Genomic DNA, 27507 nt, shown 5'->3' on the forward strand with positions numbered 1-27507 from the left:
ACTTGTTTTGAGAAGGGAGTTGCCGCTCCTTCTAGACTCATTAAATGGTTTCTCATGGGCTGAACTATGGTTTGAAAAGCAAAGTATGGACGGGGGTACTTATTGTAAGGGTCGCGGCAGCAGTTAAGTAGGTGGTCATGGCTGATCTCTAAAAGATAATCTGGGGCCTGATCTAGTTGGAGCTTGGTGGGAGGTCCCCAGAAAAATTCCTGGACTATAGGATAGAATTAGACAGATTTGTAGTGGAAAGCAGGGACAAGCCACTTCCCCATTGTTGCCAAGGGAGCCTCCAGAAAGTCAACAGAAGTTGAACTCAACTTGCAATACAGGTAGTCCTCAACTTGTGACCACAATTGAGCCCAACATTTCTGTTGGTAAGTGAGACGGGGGTTAAGTGAGTTTTGCCCTCTTTTGTGACCTTTCGTGCCATAGCTGTGATTCTCTGCAGTTGTTAGTAACACTGTTGTTAAGTGAACCTGGCCTCCCCGTTGACTTTGCTTGTCAGAAGGGTGCAAAGGATGAACACATGACCCCAGACACTGCAGTCATAATAAATACAAGGTAGTTGCCAAGCATTCAAATTTTGTTCATGTGACCATGGGGATGCTGCAACCTTTGTAAGCATGAAAAATGCTCATAAGTCACTTTTTTCAGTGCTGTTGTAACTTTGACTGGCACTAAACAAATGGTTGTATGTCAAGGACTACCTGTAATTTTCCCTTGTGAATCTCCCTCCTGTTGAGGAGTATGAAGAGTGAAGAGTCAAAGCAAGGACATGGTGGGAAGTGGGTCAAACCCCACACATAAAACACACATTTCCTGGAAAAACTGACATGGCCATAAGAACCCAGTTGCAATCATGGTGAGGGAGATAGAACTTGTGGACACTTTGCAGAGTGATTCCAGCAGCACTATACACTAGGACGGGGTAGGCAACCTTGGCTCTTTTATGACTCGTGGACTTCAACTCCCAGAATTCCTGAGCCAGCCATGCTGGCTCAGGATTCTGGGAGTTGAAGTCCACGAGTCATAAAAGAGCCAAGGTTGCCTACCCCTGCAACTAGGTAAACATACTTTAGGAGTAGTTCCCATTGTGTTCAAAATGGGTATCTATTGGATAGCACTTCTTCCGACTCATAGTGCAAATGTTTTAATATTTCTGCCTTTGCCTTTTCTGTTTCTTAATTAGAAATGCCATTTTTAAATCAGTCTATTAAAATATTTCTTCACCTTTTGATTTCTGCGTTATCAGCTACAGCCATGTCACGCACATTGTATATATAACCAGAAATCTGATAGTAGTGCCTTTTTTTTCACGAAAAGCGTTTGCCTTTTAATAAGATTTATTAGTCGGAAAAGATGCTACAAGAGTCTTGATATTTTTTTGCTACTGTGGACTAACAAACTAAATCTTGCCAAGAAAACTGTAGGAATTAGTCCAGGCAATCGCCAGGAGTCAACGCTGACTCGGAGGCACGCACACGACTTTCCTGCAACGATTTTATACCGTAATGAATGAGATTGCATTGGCTACGCGTTCCGCACTTTTTCCTCTGCGTCCAGCAGGCGCCCTCCTAGCTCCTTTTCCTCCAGCTGTCGGAAGCCTCTCCCCCGGAACTGCGCGGATCTGCCGCTGCGGCTTCTTTCCCTCACTCAGCCAATAGCAATCCTCGCCTTTAAAAACTCCGCTTCCGATTGGACTTCTGGCAGTGTGACGCTCTTTGAAATTTGTAGCGGGCGCCGCAACCGTGGCTGTTGTTGCCGATGTACTTGCCGCGCGTTGCTTGAAGAAAGGCTGGCGGTTCGCTCGGATCTGTGCCGGGTCCGGAGGAAACGGGTTGTCCCTCCGCGGGAGCGGTGAGTGAGTGAGTGAGCGAGCGTTAATGAGAGTAGGAGGATCGGTGTCTGGCTGCTTGATCGCCAGGCGGCGCGGGGACAGTGGTGGGTTTTACAGCCTTAGAGGCTTCATTTTGCTCTCGGTGGATTCAGTGGCAAGCAACGGTCAATGTGGAGTGCGGTTCCCATTCTTCCTTCCCAACATGGATTTGGTTAAGAATAATAAGAATTATATATCGCTAGGGGATTTGAAAGGCGGCTTTTAAAAGGAGTCTGATCTCTGAAGTCTGGATTTGCACAGCGTGCTTAACTTGGTTGACAAAATAATTCACTTTGCATTTGCATGATGCTCTGAATCGTAAATTCTTAAAAGCTACGCGAGCGGCTATTGGACTCCATCCTGAATTGCAGATATAAGGTATAGCCAAAGTTGAACCAAGTTTGCATGTGCAAATGTAGCTAGATCTAGCCTGGTTGATTTTGTGCAGGTACAGTTTCCGTACCGTTGTTATTCCACCCTAAATTTCTTCGTTCCAAATGATCTGTAACGTGGAAAAGAATATAGTACCTGCTTTTGATGCGGACATTAGCCCTGAAGGATGTTTTGATGGGTTCAGTTTTTGGCAAGATTGTTTTGTCAAGATGGACATCTTGCAAACACCACAGTATTATTTTTAAAATTTCAGCTCCTAATAATTAAGTCATATTTTGCTTCATTCAGGCCACTTGATCAACTAGTAGTTGCTGAAACCCCAAATCTGTGTTTTAAATATTGTATTGCAAAAGTTGATTTGTACTGTTTTTGAAGGCTATGGCCAGGCTTCTCACTGATAATCTGTTCTGACTTGAGCTGTTTGTAGTATTTTAAATGGCATTATGCTCTGGGGTTTGGTTTATAGATCAAGAAGCAGGAAGTGATTTGTAATATACAGCAAATACCACACTGTGTAAGTAAATGGTTAATGTAAACCAATTTTTGCAGCAAGATTAAATAATGAGTTACAGCAGATTTTCAAGCTTCAGGTTGAGTTGTATCCTTGGGGGTTACAATCAACTTAGAAAGGTGGTGGGGACACTTGGGAAAAAGTCCATGTGCAGCAAGAGGGAGCGCTGTAAAACTTTATTCTGGAAAACAGAATATTTGTTTTTTGGCCAACCATAACATCAATGAAAATAATAGTTTTATTTCTTGGGGAAGCACCCAACTTGTTTTAACATTTTAAGAAGTTGCAATTCCACAGCATTTAAAAACCAGAGTAAATTATATATTTTATAGTAAATATTAATCTTAAATATTAATATAAAATTACAGTGGTACCTTAGTGCTCAATTGCTTTGAAACTCATCAAATTTGGTACTCAGTACATATTGACATGAAAATTTTGTTCTGATATTCATTTTTTGTTTGGTACTCAATGCAGAAGCTAGAGCTTGTTGTCAAGCTAGAACTTGTTGCTCTCTGCTGCCTTGTGACTCACTACATTATTCCTTATGGGAAATTTTTTTGGTACGCATTGTTTTTAGTACTCCTGAAATGAATTAACGATGTGTACCAAGGTACCACTATACATTTAAAATTGATGAATGTGTTTGTAGAAAGATTTTGATTTTAAGGTTACTACGGCTTGGATGTTTCTGGGGGGAAAATATCAAAGATGATTAAGTATTTTAGAATTATTAGGATTTATTTAAGCATTTATATGGCCGCTTAACTAAGACTATGGATTCTGGATAGTGAACACAAGGGAAACAAAGAATAGAACATAATTAACCAAAATAAGACCATAAGAAAGGCTGAGCGCCAAAGAATTGAGGGCTTTGAACTATGGTGCTGGAGAAGACTCCTGCGAGTCCCTTGGACTGCAAGGCGTTCAAACCGGTCAATCCTAGAAGAGATCAACCCAGACTGCTCTTTAGAAGGCCAGCTCCTGAAGCTGAAACTCAAATACTTTGGCCACCTAATGAGAAGGAAGGACTCACTGGAGAAGGGCCTAATGCTGGGAAAGATTGAGGGCAATAGAAGAAGGGGACGACAGAGAATGAGGTGGCTGGATGGAGTCACTGAAGCAGTAGGCGTGAGCTTAAATGGACTCCAGAAGATGGTAGAGGACAGGAAGACCTGGAGGAATGTTGTCCATGGGGTCGCGATGGGTCGGACACGACTTTGCAATTAACAACAACAACAAACCAAAATAACACAAGCCATTCAATGCTACTAAACAATAACATGGTGACAAGAATTATACGATTATATGGAGTTTGAGAAAAGGTTACTTTTTGCAGCTGTACATTGAAAACTGCAATTTACAGCATGTTAAAATGGCGATCTTGCTTTTCTGTGTCTTTATCCAGCAGTTGTTATTCTTTGCAGGCTAAACCATGTTGAATATGCTGAACCCTGTGGCATTGGAAGAGGAGACAGACAAAAAGCTCACAGAATTTATCCAGAATGTTCGTAATAGAGATTTTGTATGGATGGATGAGATTCTCGAAGAGGCTATCAAGATGTTTAAGAGGTAAGAACTAACAAATTGCTAGAAATGGTACTAAAAATTTGCGTTTTTTTTTTACCTATACATCCAAACAATAATAGCTCCTGGAAACTCTTCAGTCTTAAATTCTTAATGTAAATCAGGGGTAGTCAACCTTGGCTCTTTTATGACTCGTGGACTTCAACTCCCAGAATTCCTGAGCCAGCATTAGGACCGGCCATAGAAATATGGCTCATCCATAGGCTGCAAACAGCTGAAGTCACACTACCATCTGGCAACTTCAAAGCAGCGTGGACAGGACTGGGTGAGGTTTGCCTCTCTTACATCCTAACTACTTAATTACCTGCATAAGCTGCTAAAGTACTTTCCCCCCTGTGGTGAGGGAAGGGGGATTCTAGCCCTCCCTCCAGAAACAGCGGCTATCAACCACTTGGGAGTTTAAAACGTTGGAAAAAGACTGAGATCTTAATTGGAATCCTATTTCCTAAAATTGGTGGATTATAAGATTTGCAACTTTCTGCTCTCTCTATATATATTTCTTCCTTGATTTTTATTCTAATTACTATTGAAGATTTGGGGGTTTTTTCCCCTTAAAATAGAGCGGGGAAAAAACCCTAAAAAGATCCAACTAACTTTAAGACATAACCTGCTATTCTCTAAGAGACTTGTTGACAGCTTTGAAAATAGACAAGATAAAAAAATAACCTTGAAACACCATCTGCAAAATTCAGTTCAGCTCCCCATTTGGTGGACTTTCTGACTGTCAGTTTCTTTCTCTTGAGTTTAATATATTACAATGGAAGGAGAACAGGAAAGGATTTCTTCTACAGAGGAAGTACAGGAACAAATTCTTTGTATGTTAAAAGCGATGATCCAAACTCTACGTATGCAAGCTCTGGATATACAAACTCAAACTATGACTTCAAGTCAGAATTATCTATACAGAATTCTATAGAGAAAGTGAAACAACCAAATGTTATGACAGAAGACTTAGATACTCAACAAATACAGACAATAGAAAACACAAAAAATAAATTGATAATAGAGAACAAGGAATGGGCGTTTTTTTTATAAACCAGAAGGAATTTGAAGATAAACAAGAAAAACAGATGAAGAGAAGATAAATACTTCGGGACAACTGCATCGAACTGGAAAAATAAAGAGACTACCGGCTAAATCAAGTCCTCTTAAGAAAACATCAACTGGACGTTCTTATCAACATCAAACAATAGCCACAACAATACAAGGAGATTTTTTTGATGATTTAAAGGCAAAAATACAAAAAATGACCTGGCAGAGGAAAAAAGCTAGAATAAGATTGAAAAAGATTCGGGTTTTGATCTATATATGAGATCTAAAATAGAATATATCTAAATAGATAGAATATGTATTCTGAACACAAGACATTGTAACGATTTGAGTAAAGAAAATTTTGGTCATATAAAATCTAGAAATATGTTGAAATAAAAATATATTGTCATTAGATGGGTAAGATAGATGGTAGAAGTTATATATAAGGTGCGTATTTTAAATATTAGAATGTATGAGCAATTGGGATAAAGAAATTGTGTTTAATTAAAATTTGGAAAAATTAAATATTAAATGTAATCTGAATGTCTACAAATAATTAAGATTTGAATTTAAGATATTGTTATGAGTTGAGACAAAGTAAAACTTAAAAGTATAAGTATTAATAATTAAATTTGTATATGGGTTTGTGGTATAAATGTTGGTGGTTTATTTTTAATTTTTTTTCTCTTTCTGGAAAGGAAGGAAGTGAAAGGAAGAAAAGAAAAAAAATTATTAGCTCCAAATGTGAGATAGGAGATTTAGAAATTGGGATCATTTAAAACCTGGAAATGATAAAGATTAAACGTCAAACTTAAATATCAATGGCAAATTAAAGTTAAGAAAAACTTACTAGGTTATTGTCTAAAAGGTGGAATGGCAAATTAATTAAGATATGTATAGACTGAAGATTATTGATGAATATTAGAAAGGTATTTTTTGTTTGATTAATAGAATAAGAACTATATTGGTTTGTACATGACAGTAGATATGGGGGAAAGAGGGAATTAGTTTGTTGTAATAATTTGAGATTTGTACTGATGATATTCAAATGTAACGGAATTACTGTGCTCAGCCGCCACGCTACTTTTCAAATATGTAAATGTAATATTGTAAAATTAATAAAAACTTGAAACGAAAAAAACCTGAATCTGAACAATTAAATTAATAGTCAGCAAATATCCTAGGAAAAATTGACAGAATTTTTAATAAAGGCACTTGTCAAATATGTTAAATTGTTATTTCTTTTGTATCAAAGTAGTAGCTTTGATGGAGAACCAGAGCTGATGCCAAAAACCCCATCCCAGAGAAATCGTGGTAGAAAGAAATGTCTCTCTTCTATTAAGAATGATCAGTTTGCCACAAGAAGGTAGGATTTCTGTTTCATGTTTGAATGTATGCAAATATTTGGGTTATAGGTACAATTCCAATTGATATTTGGATCCAGGCTACTTGAGAAAATGTCTTACCCTGATGTTTTAATGTTTTTTTTATGTTTTTATGTTGTGAGCCCCCCAGATTTGTTGGAGATGAGATGGGTGGTAAATAAATTGTATAATAAATAATTGTGGAAAATGTTAGGCTTAGGAGTACCTAGAATGAACTGAATAAATTTATCATTTGGGAATGGTTTACAAACTCTATAAACTAAAGTACAAAACCATTTTTCATGGGACAAATTATGGCTTACAAGACATAGACACAGTACCTACAGTATCTTTGTCTGTAAATAAGTATATTATGATCTCATAATTAATAGACTCAATCCTCTCAGATCCTTCTCCTGTCAGATACTAGGATGTGCTGTCCAGATGGATGGTGGGAACTGGAGTAGAATCTTGGTGTACCTGTAGAAATCCCCATAGATAGAAACGTATTGTTGATGGATCGTTCTGAATATTTAGCATAATGGTATTCTAGGTGAGAATCTTTGATCCACTGAGTTGAAGTCTCTCTGCTACTTGTGAGTTTTCAAGATTGGAATCTGCTTACCATAACCTCAGACTGACACAGGTTCCCCACACACACACGCCGTTCATTGAATTCAGTTGTAACCAGTTTTAAAGACCCTCGTCTGATGTACTAAAAGAACTGTGGTGTGTTTTGGCTTGCATGAGCCAGAAGATCTTTGGAAGATCCAGCATTTTGTTTCTTTATCCATATCCTCTTTAAAAATCTTGCAGAGCAACCACTCCTTTATTTTGATCACAAAGTTGTTGGTTTTTTTTTATGTGGACATAGTGAGACAGTCAAGATACTTAAAATTATATGGATTATAAACTCATAATGAAATGAGTTCATGTATCATAGGAACAATAAGTCAAATAGATGTAATGCTTGGGGATATGAAACAACTTGCCACAACCTCTGAAGACAGATTTAGCAAACTTGTGCAAGGAATTTAGTTTGTGTTCTTGCGTGTCTGTATTTTCTTTTGTTTGTAAGGAGCTTGAAACTATGCACTCCCACATTAGTACAAAAATATGTGCAGTCTTTCTACAGTGTAGAAAAGGAAAAACCTGAGAAGATGGCATAGCTACTTAGGCAAGATAACCGGCATACAAGTCTAATAAATAAATAGCACAACTCGTGTGTCCTTACTGTTCTGTTTCAATTATATGGAATTGTTTCTTGAATATCAATGGATTAAAACCTGCAAAATAAGGTAATTGAAGGCTGCATTCATTTTTTTAATGAAAGCATATGAAATACAACGACACTAATGAGCAAGAATCGCTGTATATAGAGTAATAGCTTATTATTGGATATTTTTAGATGCAATCATTTGGAGGAAACCTGAACTGATTCTAGGGAACTTAACATTCACAGAGGGGCTTTTAAAATGTTTCATTTCCTGCTGCACTTACAAAAATCAAACTTAGCCCCCCCCCAATAAATGGTTTTCATTATCGTTGTACAATAGCCAGTTTCCTTTAGGCCAGAGCTCCTTTCTGGGTTGGTGGCCGGAGGGAAAGGGAGGAACTGGGAAATGTATGTGCGCTTGAGCAAAATGGGCGTGTGCACAGCAGTAGCACTAGCACCTGCGCACATGCAAAGCGGCCCACATGCACCCATAGCGGTGCTGGTGGTGTCGCTGAAGCCCACACACAAACAGACCACTACGCCCGCATGCATGTGCAAACGGCACAAGCATCCGCACAAATGCACAAACGGGGCTGCTAGCACCCACATGACGCCACTAGCACCCACATGACGCCACTAGCACGAGTGAGGAGGGTGCGTGCACATGTGCACTCACCAGCCATTCCCGCGACCCGGTGGCCAACAAGCCATAGATCGGTCACGGGCCACAGGTTGGAGACCCCTGCTTTAGGCAACAGATTTTAAAAGTAGTGTGCATTGGACAAAGGGCCATTTCAGCCAATTTTTGAACTTGATTTTTTTTTCCTGGCTTCTCTCTCTCTCTCTCTCTCTCTCTCTCTCTCTCTCTCTCTCTGCCAAATTTGGTTCAGATGTGTGCTATTTGGGTAGAGTTGTCCTGCTGACGACAGAAAGATGGCCAGAGTACCAAAACTCTACATAATTTTTTCCAACATATTTGGATTTTTAGTGTTACCAGATATCGGCTGCAAAAATATGGATCAACACTTAGATGGAAACAAAGACATACAGAAAATACTTAGCCTGGTAGTCATCTGGGTGTTTGCAGTTCTAATTACTTGATTGTATGTGTTGGCTATATTGTTAAGGACTTCAGAGTCTGTGATAGTTTGATATTACGTAACATTAGATAGGAATGGGTGAATCTTGGAGTGATCAGCTGACAAATAATTGAAAATTTCTTCAAAATATTGGGAATGCTTCTGAAGACAACTTGGAAACTGCAAATGTCACACAGTGCTGGTGCTAGATTACTAATCAAAGACATTTCAAAATTAATGCCCATCTTGAGGTTGTTACATTGATTACCAGACTTCAGTACTCCATTCAAAATGCTGGTTGTCACTTAGAGAGCCCTATATGGCATGGTATTCAGATATAGCAGGGAGTGCCTTATGAAATATGAGTCTATCTGACAAGTCCGAACATTGAAGAAGATTTTGTAAGGATTTTACCCTCACGTGAAATCTGGAGTAGAAAATAGGTATTCTTGGTAGTAGTCTTTACATTATGGAAGACAACATGTTTGGATCCTGCTCTCTTGTTCAGAAAGATTCGTAAACCTTTTAGTGTACCCTTCATGCCCAGATGATTTGCCGTTACTTTCATTATTTATGATAACATTGATTAGATAGAGTCTGCCTATTAAAGTACTTGGGATAAAATTGTCCTAAATGGCTTTTATATTTATGATGCGATTAATTTTTTTAGAGTTTTCTGCTCAGTATTGTTCACTGTAATTTTGAGAAAATGTTTTAAAGATTGGCTTTATATTTATTTCTTTAGCTGTATTCCATCCAAAGTCACTCTCAGATCAAAAGATCAGCAAAATGTTTTGTCTAGTCTAGTTCATTTTGTGCCTCCTCCCAATTGCTTTTATTGTGTGAAAAAGTAAGTGGAGACTTGTTCTGCCTCCCTCGTAATAAGTGCTGATTTTGACATTGTGCACTTGACAATATGTTTCTTTTACCAGATCATCTAAAAGAAGCAATGCCCGGATGAGGGCTTCAAAGAGGATGTCCCAAAATGCTCAGCACAAAAAAGAATTAGAAATTCAGAAAGCTGAACTAGAGAACGCCTCTCCTTGTATACGTGTAACTAGATCACGGGCTGCCAAGTCTTCCATGTCTCTCTCAGTTCCTGCTGTTAAGAATCCAGTTATCGATTTAGCCAAAGGGAGGATACCACTGGTAGAAATTAGTGGCAATGAGAGGCGCACTGCAGAATTGCAGGTAGAAAAAACGCCACCCCAAATAGCAAAGGTTGCCTTAAGCCATACTTTGTCTTCTTCAACTGTTAAGAGATCAAAACCCTTGTCTGAAACATCTGTGATCACAATCCAAGACACTCCTGAGGAAAAAATAGGAAAAGAGGCCGGACGGGCAGCATGTAAGTTGAAGATAGCAAACGTCTCTCGCTCCAAAACTATTGAAAATGAAGAGCCCAGGGCTGAAAAATTATGTCCACAGCAACAGGAAGATAAGCCGCTATCTGAACCCAAAGCCATTTTGAACTTAAATAAAGCTCCACAAACACCTACTGCCCCTAAAGGAAGCCGTCGCTCTGTGCGCCGAAGCCTGATGGGCAGAGCCTCCACAAGCTCTAGGGCCTCTCTGGCCAAGAGATATTCGCTAAGCACGAAAAGGGAACAAATTGTCTTGAAACGCAGTAGCAGGACTGCGTCCAAACAAGAATCTATCCAGCAGTCATCTGTGCATAGGCATGTAAACAGTAAGTGGATATTTTTTTTCAATTTTATAATTTTCTTGGCCATCATTCCAAGCGTGGTGCTTTCAGTGGACATAATTCAAAATAAATTTCCCTACCATATTATGAAAACTGTACTTTTAAAGAAGTTCAATTTTTTTAAAAAAAAAATCGTATGCAGTTTCAGATTAGATACAAATCAGTTTGGGGTAGTGGTTAAGGTATTAGGCTAGAAACTAGGAGACCGTGAGTTCTAGTCCCACCTTAGCTGGGTGCCTGGGGTCAGTCACACTCTCAGCCCTAGGAAGCAGGCAATGGCAAGGCGGTTCTGAAATCTTGCCAAGGAAACTGCAGGAACTAGTCCAAGCAGTTACCTGGAGTCGAGGCTAAGTCGAAGGCACATTCCCCCTCCCCCGCCCCAAATTAGATATAGTTATACTTTAAGAGTGAAAGTGTTTAATGCCGCATGGTTTATTTAAAGTCTAAGGTGTTTTCAAAGCTCCCCTAAAGTGTCCCTAGGTAGAACTGATTTAATCAGATTGGGGCTACCACAAAGAGAAGTCCCTCATTCTGATACCTTTCTGCCTTACTGACCTTCATGGGTGCCTAGTAAGTGAGCACTCTGAACATTTCATGTTTTTTAAAAATGTTTTTAATAATAATGATAATTGTTTAAGTATTTATTATTTTATCTTTTTGTATGCTACCAGAGGCACATGTTTGTGAGATGGATACCTATATACACTGTGTGCACAATTATTAGGCAAGTGAGTATTTTGACCATACCATCATTTTCATGCATAGTTTGCACTTCCAAGCTGTACAAACTGGAATGCTTAATCGGTGTAAGCATATCAGGTGATGTGTATTTGTGTAATGAGGAAGGGTGTGGCCTAAGGAGATCAACACCCTATATCAAGGTGTGCATAATTATTAGGCAGCTTTTTTTTTGTCAGGCAAAATGGGCCAAAAAAGAGATTTAATTGACTCTGAAAAATCAATTCCTCTGAAAAACCTTTTACAATTTTTGACTTTTCAGAGTCTGTTAAATCTCTTTTTTGGCCCATTTTGCTTGACGAAAATAAGCTGCCTAATAGTTATGCACACCTTCATCTAGGGTGTTGATCTCCTTAGGCCACACCTTCCTTCATTACATAAATACACATCACATGATAGGCTTATATCCACTAAACCAGCGGTCCACAACCTTTTGGGCATCAGGGACTGTGGAGAGGTTTTTTCACTGACTGGAGGAGGCGTGGTTTTGTGTGTTGTCTGTATCCCGTGCATGGGGCTTCACTTGTTTGCATAGCCCGGTTTCTGGTATGCCGTGGACCAGTGCCGGTCCACGGACCAGGGGTTGGGAACCCCTGCATTAAGCCTTCAAGTTTATGCAGCTTGGAGGTGAACAATATGCATGAAAATGATGATATGGTCAAAATACTCAATTGCCTGATAATTGTGCACATAGTGTATATTGGACAAGTAAATAAAAGCACAGCTGAGTTAAAGTAATATAGCTGGAGCAGGTATTCTCAATGGAGAGGCATCTTAATGAGAGAAAGTTTATTCTTATAAACCACTTTTCTTTTAATATACAGGTAGTCCTCAACTTACGACCACAATTGGGACTGGAATTTCTATCATAAGTCATTGTGGTCATAAATCAAGTGTGACCCGATTTTAGGACAATTTTTACAACAGTTGAAAAGTGAATTATAAGGTTGTTAAGCGAATCCAGATTCTCAAATTGTGATCATATGACTGCACAATACTGCAACCGGTATGAATATGAGCCAGATGCCAAGTACCTGAATTGTGATCATGTAATAGTGAGGCTGGTGCGATGGTTGTAACTGCAAGTAATTTTCTCCAAGGCCGTCATAACTTTGAACCATTGTTAAATGGTTGTAAGTCAAGGGCCACTTTTAAAATTGATCCTTAAAAAATATTGACAAAACTAATTGACAAAACTTAAACTTAAAAAAACCAGTAAAAGAATATTGTAACAAATGAAAGAACATTGATAATGGGAATTAAAGTTCACTCAGTAGGCAGAACTCAAATTTCTGGTTTGTGAAAATAACATCTAGTCTCAGATAGAATAGTCTAAAGTTTCTTAAACAAGTTTCATGTGCTTCAAACCCAGATTAATTCAGTTATCTTTTGACCTGGGTGCTGTTAAAAGTGCAATAGAAAAAAGATTTATTTGTAGTTGCTGTGTTTGATTGTAATGATCTAGCTTATGTTGGGCCTAAAATGTTATTTGTGTTTTCAGCTGAGGTAGTTATGGAAACACTTCAGGATAAAGAAAGTACTGAATCCAGGTGAGCTTATTTCAGTCAAACAGGTTTTGTGAAAGTAATAAATTCTTGACTTAGGACAGCTACTGTAGTTTAATGTGGAATGTCTTTGGTGAGCAGTTAATTTTATTTAATCATTTTGATTCATTTATTATATGGTGTCAAAGAGATGCTCTGGCATGAACAAAAGTAAATTAAATACTAGATCAAACAACAAAAAAAAGAATTGGTGGAAACTATCTCTTGAACAAAAACAAATCACTTCTATTTTCCTTATGTAGAGTGACTGGAAAAAAGGAACAAGACATTTGAATACTGCCTGTGGTAATTAGAGGTTGCTTTTCACACACAGCAGTTTTTCAAATTCTTTCACAAGAGTTTCTTAACTTATCTACAATAAAATTACTTATCGAAGTAGATTTTTCTGCATTCTTGTGTGGCAATTTAATTACTCTCCATGAAGCCTGACGTACAGTGATGTATGACCCTACCTATGTCACTTGGGACTGCTTCTGGTCTGGAATCTTAATTCCAAAAACTGCCAACCTCTGTAAAACACAATCTAAATAGAGGAAGTTTTCACACAGACTAGAGAGTAACAGAACTCTCTAGAATCTGTGAGCTTTGGGCAGTCTTTATTAAAATCTTACTATTCAAAACAAATCTGTAGTTAATTAATGTTATATTTATCTCTATGTTCTTTTTTTTTTCTCCCATAGAGCAATGTTAGATTCTATGCCTCATTCTCAGGAGGTAAGTTAAAGTAGATGTTTATAAAAGCATGTTGATGTAAGCAGAGCATCCCTTCATAGGGTATTAATCAGCTGATTCCTTTGATAAGAGTGTATAACTACTTCTAAGGCTGACTCTAACTCTGTGTATGAGTGTTTATATAATCCTGCCAAAGAAGTCTTGAATGCGAGGGATTTACTGTCATTAACAAATGTTGCAAAATACCTCTTTTGAATGCTTTGCTCTGTCCTTCTGTCTACTGAACTGCATTTTGGAACTTTAACTGGATAATTTCTAACTGATCAGATTTCAGATATATATAATAATAATTTTCTGGCCCTGGGATAAATACACATCTATCATATTACTGGGACTATTCACTGTCCCATATAGAGCACATGTTAAATTTCAGGTAGCCAACTATAAATGTATTTTCTTAGTATTTCCAAAGGAAACAATTGCTTCATTGTTAATGGCAGAAGTTTGACTTTTTTATGGTTGGTACCAGATAATTGCTTATTAAATTTATACTCATACAATATATATTCATACAACTTTTGTGAACTTGTACTAGGGGATGAGAAAATTCGTAAGTAGCTTACTCTTGGCCAAAATTACTACTTCCTTACGTAAAGTGACTGGCAGGTACTGTAGATATATAGCTTTTATATAGCTTTTTTATATAGCTTTTCTGGCCAAGCCTTGAACATTTTGGTTCTCAGAAGTAGGAATCTATGAGTGTGTGTTGTAGTATTCATAATTGGTTACATTGATCTAATAATAAAAGAATAAAGTTGTATAATCTCTTATTTGAACTGTCCTGAAGGTGACTGGTACAATAAAAACAACTGTTCCTGTTTGGAGCTTCACATTCCTAGAGTTCTTTTACTATTTTTTATTGCTTTGAACCAGTTTGTATTAAAGTGACATGAACATTATATTTGTGACTGTCTATAACTAAAAAGATCTTTATTTATTAATCTTTATTTTCACAAAGATCTTTCAGCCAGAAAGAGATCCTGGAAGAATATACAAATTATATCTTGGGAGTTTTATGATCCTTGCTACTGTCAGATCATCTGGAAAGCAAATATAACAATTCTGAATCTGCCAAATTTACCTGCAGTGAAAAATTTCTGGCCCACTTCCATGCTTGATATTTCTCAACCAGGCATTGGACTTTGATTTAATTCTACGTATAAAACAGGAATTCTCTGCCATTTAAGCCTCATTGATTTCAGTGGGTGAAATGTAAATTTCAATTCAGTTGGAAGCATCTTAAATTTAAATTGAACCATTAAAGCAATATCTCAGTCAACTAATATTCTATGTGATTTGCTTGGAAAGCAATTCAAAATATGATTACCTTTATTATAGGTTGATGAAAATCTCAACAAATCTCTTCATTCGAACAAGACTGCTTTGCCAGAGACTCCCCAGTCTGAAGAAAAAGACAGGGAAGGTCAGTAGATTGGCTAAGTAGCAAAAATAGCCAGCTTTGAAGCAGATAGGACATACCTAAGAAATACAAAACCTTAATCATATATATTCAGTACCAATCCAGTTATATAATAGTAATAATTTTAATAAGGGTTTTCTTTCAGGGAAAAGGAGAATCAGCCATCTTCCATTGATGGTCAGATTAGATATATACCCTGCATTTTTGCTCTTTGAAGTAAAGCACCTAATAAAAAATTAAAGCCAAAACAATATCAAAGGCTAATACAAATTAAAATTAGCAATGTCACTCATGCCTTAGTTGCTTTTTCCAGAATACTGCTGCATATTCTACATCATGGGTGTCAAACTTGACATATTGTGACATATCGTGATGTTTTTTGCCTTTGCGGAGCTGGGGTGGGCGTGGCCTACACGTGATGCATCCAGCTCACGGGCCGCCAGTTTGACACCCCTGTTCTACATGAAGCGGCACTTGAAGACCACTCAAGCTGTAATTGTTCCAGAATGTAGCTGCATATGCAGCATGCGCTGTATCGGTGCATCTCAGAACACCCATTTCACATTGCTACTATGTCAATTGCACTAGTTACCGTAGGTTTCTGATTGCAATACAAAATACTGATGGCTGCCTCTAATGCCTTTCATGGTGCGTCAGCTGGATATTTGCAAGACTGTCTTTTATAATTATCTTCGTCATCCTTTAAAACTAGAGTTTCTGTGGTCCGGGTTGGGTCAGTTAAACATTGCTACCTTATGGGACCCAGGAAGCATGCTTTCTGTGTCTGCCCTATCAAACAGCCTTCCCCTTGAAATGTGTTTTACCCTACTGGCCTTTAAGAAGGTCTAAACCAGGAGTCTTGAAACTTGGCCCTTTTATGACTTGTGGACCAACTCCCAGAATTCCTCAGCCAGAGTAATGGAATTGCAACAATCCTGGATCAAATCTAAAACGTTGCTATCTAGTGATCATCTGGATTTTTGCTGCTTAGATAAGTTGAGACCCAGGCCTTGACTTCAGTTCTGGTGCCACCCTTGTCACTCAAAATAGCTCCCCAGGATCTGCCATGCATTGCTTGCTTTCAGGTGATTTTGTCTTTCTGTTAACCAGCCTCTGCAACCTACTCAGGGCTGCTCCTGGTCACACAAAATCTTTGTTCTTGAAGTGGCTTTGGTGAATGCTCTTCTGTGACCACTGCAATCTCTGAAACCATGCAAAGTATCCCTTGCTCCCCCCCCCTCACCCTTTCCCTGATTATGGAGGCACCCAAGACCATTTGAGTGCACACCCCATTCTTGTGCAGTCTCCAGAAATCACACAAAAATGTGCATGTGTTTGAGAATAGCTGTTGAGTGTTGGTGAATGCTGGTGTCTCACTCAAAACTTCGTGGTATGTCACTTTTTGACAGCATGTCATGGGTTTCCCATCGTTGGTTTAGTTTACACTAAATAGCTTGCATTTTCTATAAAAAAATTTATACACATACGAATATTCTGCTTGGACAATTGACTACTTATATGCTGATGAAACAACTTTGCCTCTGCCTAACTTGGCCAAACCCTTGAATGCTCATCTTCTATTTTTCTTTATATGCAGAAGACAGCTCTGAAGGGAGTGATAAGTTACAAAAGCAGCCTCAGAGTGCCCGGTATGTTTCTTTGCCTCTTTTTGACAAAAGCTGTGAAATACTGATCTGGGGAGATAGAGGAACATAAGAAAGGAATCATCTTTACTTTGCTCTTTGGGTATAGAAGGTAGTCAGGGTAAGTAAGGATATCTGAAAATGCAAAGAATCTGCAAATCTTAATACTGAAAGTCAAAGAGCAAACTGAAAAAAATGGGATTGAAATTTAAAAAAAGAAGACAAAAGTAATTACGACAGGTAGAGCAACAAGCGTTAGAATTGACAATGAAGATACTGAAGTAGTGGATAACTTCCCTTTCATGATCAACCTTCTGCAGTAAAGGCACAAGCATTCAAGAAATACATTGTAGACTAGCACTTGGTAGAGTAGCCATAAAGACTTTGAAAATTTTACGCGGGAGAAAACCCGAATAACGATAGATAGATAGATAGATAGATAGATAGATAGATAGATAGATAGATAGATAGATAGATAGATAGATAGATAGATAGATAGATACTATAAAGATCAAAATCATACAAGCCATGGTATTCCCTGTGACATTCTATGGAAGTCAAAGCTGGATTTCCAAACAAACAGGATAGGAAGAGTATTGACACCTTTGAACTTTGGTGTTAGAGAAGACTTCCAAGAATACCATGGACAGCCAAGAAAAACTTGCATCATTGAACAAATCAACCCAGAGTTCTCATCTCTCTGGGAAAAGGTTGTAAGGCTAAGAATGGTGGAAGAGGATGACCAGCAGCAAGAAGGATGGATTCAGTTACAGTGGTGATGAGTGCGCCATTGGGACATTTGAAAGGACAGGTTAAGAGATAGATTGTCATGAAGAAAAATATCACTGTGGTTGCTAGGAGTCAAAAACAACTTGATGATAATCAGGATAAGGTTTAAATCTTTGTAGCTAATTACAAGGAACCATGTGATTTAATATCAAAGGCTATATTCCTTCCCAGGTCTTCTGTGTGCTCAGAACAGATGCAATCCTCTTCCCCAAACCTCTCCTTTCAAGGATTTTGAAACTTCTCTGCTTTCAGAGCGTAGTAATCTTAAGTTCTATAGGGAAAAAAAGGCTGTACAGTTTCTTTCTGTTTTCCTTGCCTCTGTTTCTCACAGCACCCCCAGTGAAGTGTGTGATGTAACAAACCCACAAAGAAGAAAGCTCAGCAGGTCCAAGTCACAGGACAAAAAGGAGTCATTGGTTTCAGGCCAAGCTATTGAGGGAATCCTGCTGCTAGTCTTCCCAGCCATCTGTGCAAATACTAACTAAGAAATGCTCAGCAGAAGCCTCCCACAGAGCAGTCCCTCCAGAAATTCAATGGAATCTTCTGCCAGCTTCCTGCCAAAGTAATCCAGTGGTGCCTCTATGTACCCCCTGCCAGAGGTGGGCTGCATGTAGCTCTTCAGATGTCAGTGCTCCACATCTCCCAGTATGCATTATCTTTGCTTAATGCTGATGATAGTTAGTATTTAATAAACTCTGCAGGTTATTCTGAGTCCCAGACATATGGAAACTACTCTCAGAAGCCACCAATGGGAGAAAAGAACAATAGATGCAACATTTCCAGATGGCTAAAACCAATGGGGGTTTTTCTTTTCTTTGGAAACATCAAGATAATCTTGGAAAAAAGAAAAAAATCCCTAGAGCCTTAACATTTATTTTTTCTGTAATATATGGGAGGCAATTACCAATCAGCTGCTAAAGTGATAATAATTTTACAAAGACTATCCTTTCCCTATCTGAGATTTTAGGTTAAGGTTTAAATTCAATCTTAAATCCTAAATAGCTAATCTTGGACTAATGAGCTAATCTACCTCATTAAATAGTTACCAAGCAGCTATTTTGCCCCTGAGTCCTTTGTGAGTTTAAAAGCCACGGGATATAAGATTTTATGTTTCCCACCTGTATCTGAGATAAGGAGGCGTCAGGGCTGAGTCGTGATATCAAACGAGCCTTTTATAATCTTGCAGGAGAAAGCCAAGCTATAAGAGAGCCATTAGGGATAGAGATGATGGACAGCACACAGAAGATGAGCTCTCTCCACCAAGAAAAAAGACTCTATCTCCTCAGTGTCCTGCCAGCAAGGTAAGGCAAGCATTATGTCCCTGAGAGCACACCCAGGACAAGGAGTTGACTTCCGTGGATTGATAATGTTCTGGGTTTTTCAGGTTGTGCGTCCCTTCAAAACATTCTTGCACACAGTGCAGAAGAACCAAATGCTGATGACTCCTGCCTCTGTAAATCGAAACAGCACAATAAAATCATTCCTCAGGCAGAACACTCCCCTCCGCTTCACTCCCAAGGTAACTTAAAGTACTCTGTATTTAATAGCAAAAAAAAAAAAAAGGAGAGGGGCTTCTGAATTGATGATAGAAGTTGCCTCTCCTCAAAAGTTGTAAATATCAAAACGTTCAAGTTCTAGTCTTGTTATTAAGTTTAGCTAAGGACATAGTCTCACGTTGCATATAGTCTGCTGTTAACTGGTGAGTTTACACAAAAGTTCAGTTTGAAAGTCCCTGCTTGGAGCTCTTTGGGTTCAAATAGCGAAAAGCTCTGAAGTATTGTATGATTATATTCAGTTGAGTTGAGCTAGTAAAAGAGAGCGAAGTTGAAAACCAAGAATGTGAGCAATCGATGAAGGTAATAAGGTTTAAGAAGGACCAGGACAAGCAACTTCTGGACAGGTGAAATTGTGCACTAGTGGCACAAGAAAATAGATAGGCAAAGGGGCCAAAGAGACTGAAAGGCAAGCATGGGGTTTGGGAGATGCATTGTTTTGAAATTCTGAGCAATGTCTCTAGATTTAGCTCTTTGTTAAACCTGAAAACTAAATAATTTTGCCTCATGCATCTTAGCCTTTAAGTTCAGTATTCTTCCATATGAGTTTCTGGCAGATAGTTCAGCCCTTTGTTGCTTCTTGGGTTGAATATCCCAGCAGGTTGCTCTTATGCTCTTATGATTCTAATTCAGTCTGAATTAACAAAATGTGTAATAGGCCAGAATCCTATATGAGACCGTATTTCAGCCCTGTTGTAGGCAAAGAGGCGTGGTGGCACAGTGGTTAGAATGCAATATTGCAGGCTAATTCTGCTGCTTGCTAATTGCTAGCAGTTCAGCAGTTTGAATCTAACCGATTCAAGATTGACTCAGCCTTCCATCCTTCTGAGATCGGTAAAATGAGGACCCAGATTGTTGGGGGCAATGTGCTGAGTCTGTAAACAGCTTAGGGAGGGCTGTAAAGCACTGTGAAGCTGTATACAGGTCTAAGTGCTATTGCTATTGCTATATAGATATTGAAAAGATTTTCTAACACTCGAATATATTTATTAATCATGTCTCAATCTTTTCTTTACACAGGGAGGGTTTGTTGTAAGTAACAAGAATGAACTTACTTACAGTAGGTGCATTTGTGCATAATTAACCCAGTGTGTGTTGCCCAAAGCTGTCCTAACTTGCATAGAGATCTCTTTAACAGAAGCCCAGCATATATTTAGTGTTTTTCAACTAAATTCTAGAAAGTAGATAGTGCATGTACAGTTATTATTAGAATTGTACTGTTTATTGATATAGCCTTCAATATTTCAAAATATAGTATATTAATCCATCTAATTCATATCTCAGATCCATTTTTGCAAGCAAAGAAAGTGCAACAAAAAACTATTTAAGCTACCTTTGGATTACTTCATGTATATTGTTAATAATAGAGTTGCTTTAGTGCATGCAATGTGAAGTATAGATAAAATATAAAATTCATGCTGACATGCTCAGTTATAACTAGCTGTATGTTTGTACAAGTAGACCAGTGATGGCGAACCTTTTAGAGACCGAGTGCCCAAACTGCAAACCCAAAACCCACTTATGCATTGTCGAGTGCCGGGTGGATGTGGCCCATTGGCTGGGTGTGGCCAATTGGGTGGGCATGGCCAATTGGGTGGGCATGGCTGTGGTGGTAATGGCAGACTGGGTGGGACTAAAAAGTTCAATCAATCAATTCCAACTTTGCAAGATCTTTTTTTTTCCTGTGAGAAGTTGAAATTGACTGATTGAACTTTTTTTTTTTTTTTTTTTTGGCACACGGCAGCGGAGGCCTAAAGCGAAAAGGTTTTATAAAACCCAGCTGAAAGCCTAGGACTGGGGCGACGACGCGCGTGCCCACACAGGGGGCTCTGAGTGCCGCCTCTGGCACCCGTGCCATAGGTTCGCCACCACTGCCTTGTTTAGCAACTGTCTGCAGTTGCAGTGGTGATTAAAAAAAAAAAAAGATCAATCCTCACATTTACAATGTTGACAGGCCTGTAAAGCAAAGGAAAGCTGAAGTAAAAAGGTAAGGAGAGCTGTGGTTTCACTTAGCAAACCCTAACTGCCTAGTTGTTTCCAAAAGCAAAAGCACTGCCTGCAAGGGGAGGAGTTATCCTCCGAAGGGCAGTGAAAACAGATCTCAGATCCCAAAGACCTCCTTGAATGGAAGAGAACTGCTCCAGCAGACATGAGCTACTTGTACAAAGAGCTAAAACCTGTCATATGTTTCAGGTTTTATCGAAATAGTTTTGTTTTAAATCCCTACTTCTGATTCTTTTTTATGCCAGTTGCTTGAAAATTTCAGGAATTTGTAGCAGCAGTGCGCACAACTTACAGAAGCAAAGTTGGGCTTGCAAAGAACTACTTAACCTCTTACATTGCCTTTTTCCCTACTTTGAAAATTATGAGTAATTGGCACTATTTTGTATACATAGAAAACATTCTGTTCCTGAAATAAGATTGAGCAGAACTCTGGAACATCCCACTTTTTCCCCCAGGCCTCTCTAATCCAGTTGTCTGGTGTTGATTCAAAAATATTTAAGAATACCTATTTCTGCTAGTCTATTTCAGAAAGCTTTTAACAACCCGAATAAATGGCTGGATCTTCATGGTCCACGGGAAAAAAATCTTAATGCCCTCAGAAACTTTCCATCTTCCAAATAGGGTGGTTTATTTATATTGCAGGTTTACTGTGAAATGTGTTCACTAGAGTAGAGAGAAGGCTACCTTTTTTTTTTTTTTTGCTAAAACCATAATTCTGCTTTTGACCTTTCACCTCAGGGTGGACCTTTACAGTCACAATAAAAATGGATGCAGCTTTTCATAAGACCTTTAAGATAAGCTTCTTCCCTCTCTTCTCTCTAGGAAAAAGAGAGGCAGCGGTTAGAGATTCTGAGGAAAAAAGAAGAGGCCGAGCAACAAAGAAAAAGGAAAGTGGAAGAGGAAAAGAAACGGCGATTAGAGGAGATGAAACGGTGTGGATTTGAATCCTTATGGCTGCTCCTTTTGTAATCTCTCCTGATCTTTTTGGCTTCTTTCTAACTGGTCTCCTGTGTGCCCTCAGTAAACGTGAAGAGCGCCTCCAAAAGGTGTTGCAGGCCCGGGAGCGAGTAGAGCAGTTAGAGGAGGAGAAGAAAAAACGACTTGAACAAAAATTGGCTCAACATGAAGAGAAGAATGAAAAGGTAAATGAAGTGAGACAGCTTTTGGGAAAGATGGTATATAGTATCGACATAGTATCTAGTTGTAAGATACTGCTAGCACTGTATCTTTTGCTAAAGCCAGATGAGATTGTTAAAATCATGCTCTTATCTCAGCTCAGAACCACTCTTAGTCTTTATACTATATTATTATTTATACTAGACTTTTCAGGCTCATGCAAAGAAAACACTACTTTTAACTTTTATTTCTTTTTTTTAAAAAAACTATTGCTTTTTAATCTGTAACAAAAGAGAAAAAGAAAATAGTTCAATACAGTAATAAATGATAATGCAAAAAACAAAAGATAAACTAGAATAGAACTAAAGCTTAGAAAGAAGATAACAGTAATAACAACAAAATGATATATACATTTAGAATTATGAAATATGATCATAATCAACTCTTAAATAACAAATTAAACCTTGGCCACACGGAACCATGTTTATCAGATTTCTCACAGCATTAATGGAAAGTAAATTCATCTGTACAAACGTCATCCAAACTTTTAAACTGGATACAGCAGAATATCTTCTGAGCTGCTGCTATTCCCATGCAGGATAAATTCATGTTTTTCATATTTCACTAGGTACCAAATTTTTCAAAATATAATTTCACATCATATTCATGTTTTGGATTCTTACTTCTTTTCTAACCACTGCTTTACAACTCTAGGGGTTCCCTTCCATGTATAGACCATAAGACCCTTTTTTGGTTAGTACAATCATTTTCCAATAATCTGAGGTGAGGAATTCATTAAAACTATAGGAAAACAAAGCACCTTTTCTTATTTTTCTCAAAGCTGGATACAAAACTCTCCCTTCCATGTGTGTAACATGGCCCTATGCACCGCAGCCCTCCACAGTGGAAATACTGGTTGCCCAGTTGGCATAATGCATTGTCCGCTCACTATATGTTTCGAACAGAATATGTTCTATGTACCAGGCAAGATGTGTATTTTAGGTACGAGAGGAAAAAATGGCAGAAGGCAAAATTAAGAAAAGGGCAGCGGCTAAGAAGCTGGAAGAACTTGAAGCCCGGCGCAAGCAAGAGGAAGATGCCCGCAAACAGAGAGCACTGCAACTGGTAAAGTAGAGGGTTGGTGGGCAAAAAGCATGGTAATGGTGGACCTAGGAGACTGAGGAAGGGGGAATTAATATTTTCCTATTTGTTGTTTTTGACACAATTCTTTTAATTTCTGTTGATTTGGGGAGGTAATCTTAAAAAACAACATCTTTAGATTAACCAGATTAAATGCTTTATATCATGAGCATCAAGGTAAACCTCGATAAAACAGATTATAACTAATCTGATCCAATGCAGATTTGAATCAGGCCAAAATCATAGCAATGGAAAAAGCAGTTGGATGAGTCATTTGCCCAATAGCACCCACATTACTACAGTGGTGGCAAAAATGCACTAGGAAGATCAAGTTGAATTCTTGGTTTAGACTTTCTTTCTATTTGGAACTTTTTTCTGACAAACTGTTCCCACATATTCAAAATAAGCTTCAAAATGTCACTGTGTATAATTGGAAGAATTTTTTTTGCCTCTTTTCTTTACAATGTTACATATTAAGAGCTGAGTAGAAAAAAACCGGATGTTTCAGGTTCACAATCTTATGAGATTGTGGAAGAGATATAGTGACTGTCATGTATGATTTTTCTCGGACTCTGATTTTCATATTAACTGGCTTTAGTTATCTATGGAGTGAAACTCACTTGGAAAATAACAAGATCTTTTCTTAGGAGGAAGAAGAACGTAGACATAAGGAACTGATGCAAAAGAAAAGAGAGGAAGAACAAGAAAGAGCAAGGAAGGTTGCAGAACAACACCAGGCTGAGCTGGAAAGAGAAAAAGAACTGTCTGCTAAGAGAGAACTGGAGAAGAAGCGAGAGCAGGAAAAGATCCAGGCCCAGCGGTAAGAACAGAGTAGCTGAGCATCCTTCTATTACATGAATTCCCCATAAAAGTAGGCATGGGAAGGCTTCTGAGGTGCATAAATATATAAATATGGGTACCTTTCAGCATAACTGGGACTACCATGGGGTTTGAGTTAATGATGAAAAGATTGATTACTGGTGGCAAATGTAGCATGTTTGCTTGCAGGAAGCATGAACAACAAGAAAGAGAAAAGGCTGCTCGTTTGCAGAGAGAGGTTTTACAAGCAGCTAAAGAAAAAGAGAGGCTCAGGAAAGAAATGGAGGAGAAAGAGAGGAAATTGGTAAGGGATTCGTCATCTCTCTGAGTCATGTTTGCCCTCCATCCACCTCATCTGGATCCTGTTGTGGGGCAACATCAATGACCTTTCTCAATATTGTATGGCCTCTTTTTAGCAGGAGCAACAGAAGCAAGAAGAGGAATTAAAGAAAATAACTTCAGAGGCTCAGGCAAAGGTTGCTAATAAGCAACTGAATGTGACCGTGAATATTGAGGTAACCTCAGAATTACCCTGAATAATTAGCAAAAAGTAACACAATAATAAATAATATATGGTCTTAAATTTAAGATTATATTGGAAAGCAGATTACCTCTAGCAGTGTTTTAAGATTTAATTTATAGAACCATTTTTAGTAATGCCAATAAAGTGGAATTCCAGCTTTTGAGGTGTTGAATAAGAACAACTCTTTGTATATACCTCTTCTGCTGGGAATTGTAGCTTGGCAGCTAGAAGCTGGAGAGTCACAGTCACATTTTTTATTATTATTATTTATGTATTTAAAAGGTATAACCGCCCATCTTATAACAAAGTCTGAATGGCTCCCAATTAATTATTCTACAATAAACACAATTTGACACTGAATAAATCAGAATAAGATAGCCTTGGCCCTGAAAACAACAAATAAGAATGTTGGCCTATTTTATTGCTCTATGTCATTTCTAATAGAATTGTTTTTTCTTGAAATAGAAAGGAACTTCGGATCCTCAGGTTATGCTTTGCCACAAATGTCCAAAGCTGCTTAAAAGCAAGGAGGGTGCAGCCCAGAAGATTATATCTTACTGCTGCCATTGTTGGAAGAACTAGGGAGATTATTTGGGAATGATGATGAATAAGTTATGTGGGTTACTCTTCTGCGAAATGGCGGGAAACTGCTAACAGATATCCTCTAGCATGTGCTGCGACTCTTTTAGTAGTTCCAGTGACTTGATTTTGCTGCTTTTTTCTAGAACTCGCCTATCTGTAATTCGTATCAAATGACACCTCAAGGCCCCAAACAACCCAAAATTGATATAAATAATTATGGAATGGATTTGAACAGTGATGATTCAACAGATGATGAGAATCAACCCCGCAAAACCGTCCCTTCTTGGGCTTCCGGTATGTTGAAACCCATCTGTGTTCTTTGCTTCACATTATAGCTGAGCGCTCCCTTAGATCTGCTTTCTCTAATCCAGTGTTCTGCAGATGTATGGAAAGTGCAGCTTGTAGAATTGCTAATAATTCAGAGAGACAGAATAGTAACATGACAGGAGGGTGTTAGGTTGTGGAAGGCTTCCCAGTATTTTATGGAAACTGTTACCACAGAATATGATAGTTCACCTTACATGCTTTTAAAAATTGGCAGACAGGTTTACAGAAAAAAATATCCTGCAATTAGCCTTGAGTGCTGAACAGAAGATCTGTGCTCAGAAGCTGTGGAAGGAGCCATTAGTATTTTGGAAGAGTGAATGAGATGCTGGGCTAGATAAGCTCTGATTTGCTTTTAAGCAAGCATGTTTAGAAGATGCTTGAAAATCTTATTTCGGTAGTCTAATAAGATTTTCAAGCATCTTCTAAACATGCTAAAAACAAATCAGCTTAATGCAACATGGAATGGGCTACTAAAAATGTGAAAGTTCTGTGTAATGTGACAGTACGGTATTCATGATGTACTTGAAGACTTGACACAGTCTTTTAAACGTGGTTTAGCAGCTTGGTATTTTTTGCACACTTTGTGAATATACTTTTAAAATGTGCTAGGAAGCAGAATTTCTATTTCCTGCTGGTTTGACAATGGTGACTTTTTATTTTTAATATAGACAAGATACTTTATAAACATTGCATAAATGCATTTCAAATAATTTACAATTAAAGTTGTATATAGGATATCCATCTCCCTTATGGGCCGAATCTGTTGAGTATATTTTGAGAGGCAGATTTCACTGCTTCTAGTTGGAATCTATAATGGTTCAAAAATATTTCGGGAAGGAAATACTTTGCTAACAAAATCAAGATCAATTCTAATTTCAGTCTGGGGTTGTTGTTTTTTTCATTTCAAATGTTCATAATTGTTGCTACTGTCTTCCTCTGTGAAATTGGGGAAAATTCATCCCTTCTTCCTTGGGAATACTTGCTGTCCATTTTAAGAACTGAAACCTCACAATGCAAACCACCATGGCAGTTAATATGTCGGTTCTTCCCTCCCTTAGGAAATCAACTAAGCCAAGCAATCCTGCATCAATATTATAACCCACCAAACACCAAAGCACTCTTTGGAGTGGTGAAGAGTCCCAAGTTGGAAGAAATCTTCGATAAAAGCAAGCCGCGTTATTTCAAGCGCACAAGCTCCGCAGTGTGGAATTCCCCACCTTTCCCAGGGGCCAAATCTCTGTCTTCTGCCTTCAAGAGGTGCTGATGCCTGTTCAGTCTAATGTGTGTCTGGTTATGTTTGTCAAAGGAGAAAATGAACTGCTTTTTGACAGAGTTTTGCACTCTGTTTTCTTTTATCAAAATTAATAAATATTATACTCTTAATAATGAAGTTGCTGTCTTTGCTCACAGTGCCTAAGTGACCTGCTAGGATTGGCAACAATATTATAATAAATCTACTGTTATGTATGACAGCTATTGGAAACCTACGTGCAGAGACTAAGGGAATTGATCTTGATAAAAGTATATAAGAACCATTACCTAGGCAAAAAGGGTTGAAACATCATTTAAGTCCCGGGAAGCAAGATAATGTTTGGAAGCAGCTCAGCCAAATGTTTGCCTGATTCATTGAGGTATAACAAGGACGGGGCGGGGGGTACAGTACAATCAGACATGCAAGATTCTGATTCTATAGCCTACCTCAATAAAGTATATTACTTTTTAGTCTGTTCTATCTAGTGGTGTTGACATGTAGGACCAAGAATAAGGACATGTCGTCACTTGGCATTAAGTGG

The 27507-nt window shown here is 38.3% G+C and overlaps 1 protein-coding gene across 1 annotated transcript; it reads left to right on the forward strand.

Moving 5' to 3' along the window:
* Window positions 1-1760: 1760 nt before the first annotated feature.
* On the forward strand, window positions 1761-27059 carry INCENP (inner centromere protein). The gene is made up of 18 exons (XM_029285628.1): window positions 1761-1857; window positions 4208-4352; window positions 6658-6765; window positions 9991-10748; window positions 13003-13051; window positions 13747-13780; window positions 15137-15221; window positions 16816-16867; window positions 18837-18951; window positions 19035-19169; window positions 22030-22139; window positions 22229-22349; window positions 23326-23448; window positions 24111-24283; window positions 24472-24586; window positions 24699-24797; window positions 25531-25681; window positions 26773-27059. Exons 2-18 carry the CDS (start codon window positions 4216-4218, stop codon window positions 26976-26978), a joined length of 2571 nt encoding a protein of 856 aa, XP_029141461.1. The 5' UTR covers window positions 1761-1857; window positions 4208-4215; the 3' UTR covers window positions 26979-27059.
* The last annotated feature ends 448 nt before the right edge of the window (window positions 27060-27507 follow it).

The sequence above is a fragment of the Protobothrops mucrosquamatus genome, unplaced genomic scaffold (genome assembly GCF_001527695.2).
Source record: "Protobothrops mucrosquamatus isolate PMUCROS unplaced genomic scaffold, P.Mucros_1.0 scaffold_178, whole genome shotgun sequence".
NCBI classification, from domain to species: domain Eukaryota; kingdom Metazoa; phylum Chordata; class Lepidosauria; order Squamata; family Viperidae; genus Protobothrops; species Protobothrops mucrosquamatus.

What these genes read in the sequence shown, in the direction of transcription:
- INCENP (XM_029285628.1), top strand. Translation starts at nt 4,216, where the DNA reads ATGTTGAATATGCTGAACCCTGTGGCATTGGAAGAGGAGACAGACAAA. An exon ending in GATCAGTTTGCCACAAGAAG is followed by an intron (nt 6,766 to 9,990) that starts GTAGGATTTCTG and finishes TTCTTTTACCAG; the next exon opens with ATCATCTAAAAGAAGCAATG. An exon ending in CCCTCCGCTTCACTCCCAAG is followed by an intron (nt 19,170 to 22,029) that starts GTAACTTAAAGT and finishes TCTTCTCTCTAG; the next exon opens with GAAAAAGAGAGGCAGCGGTT.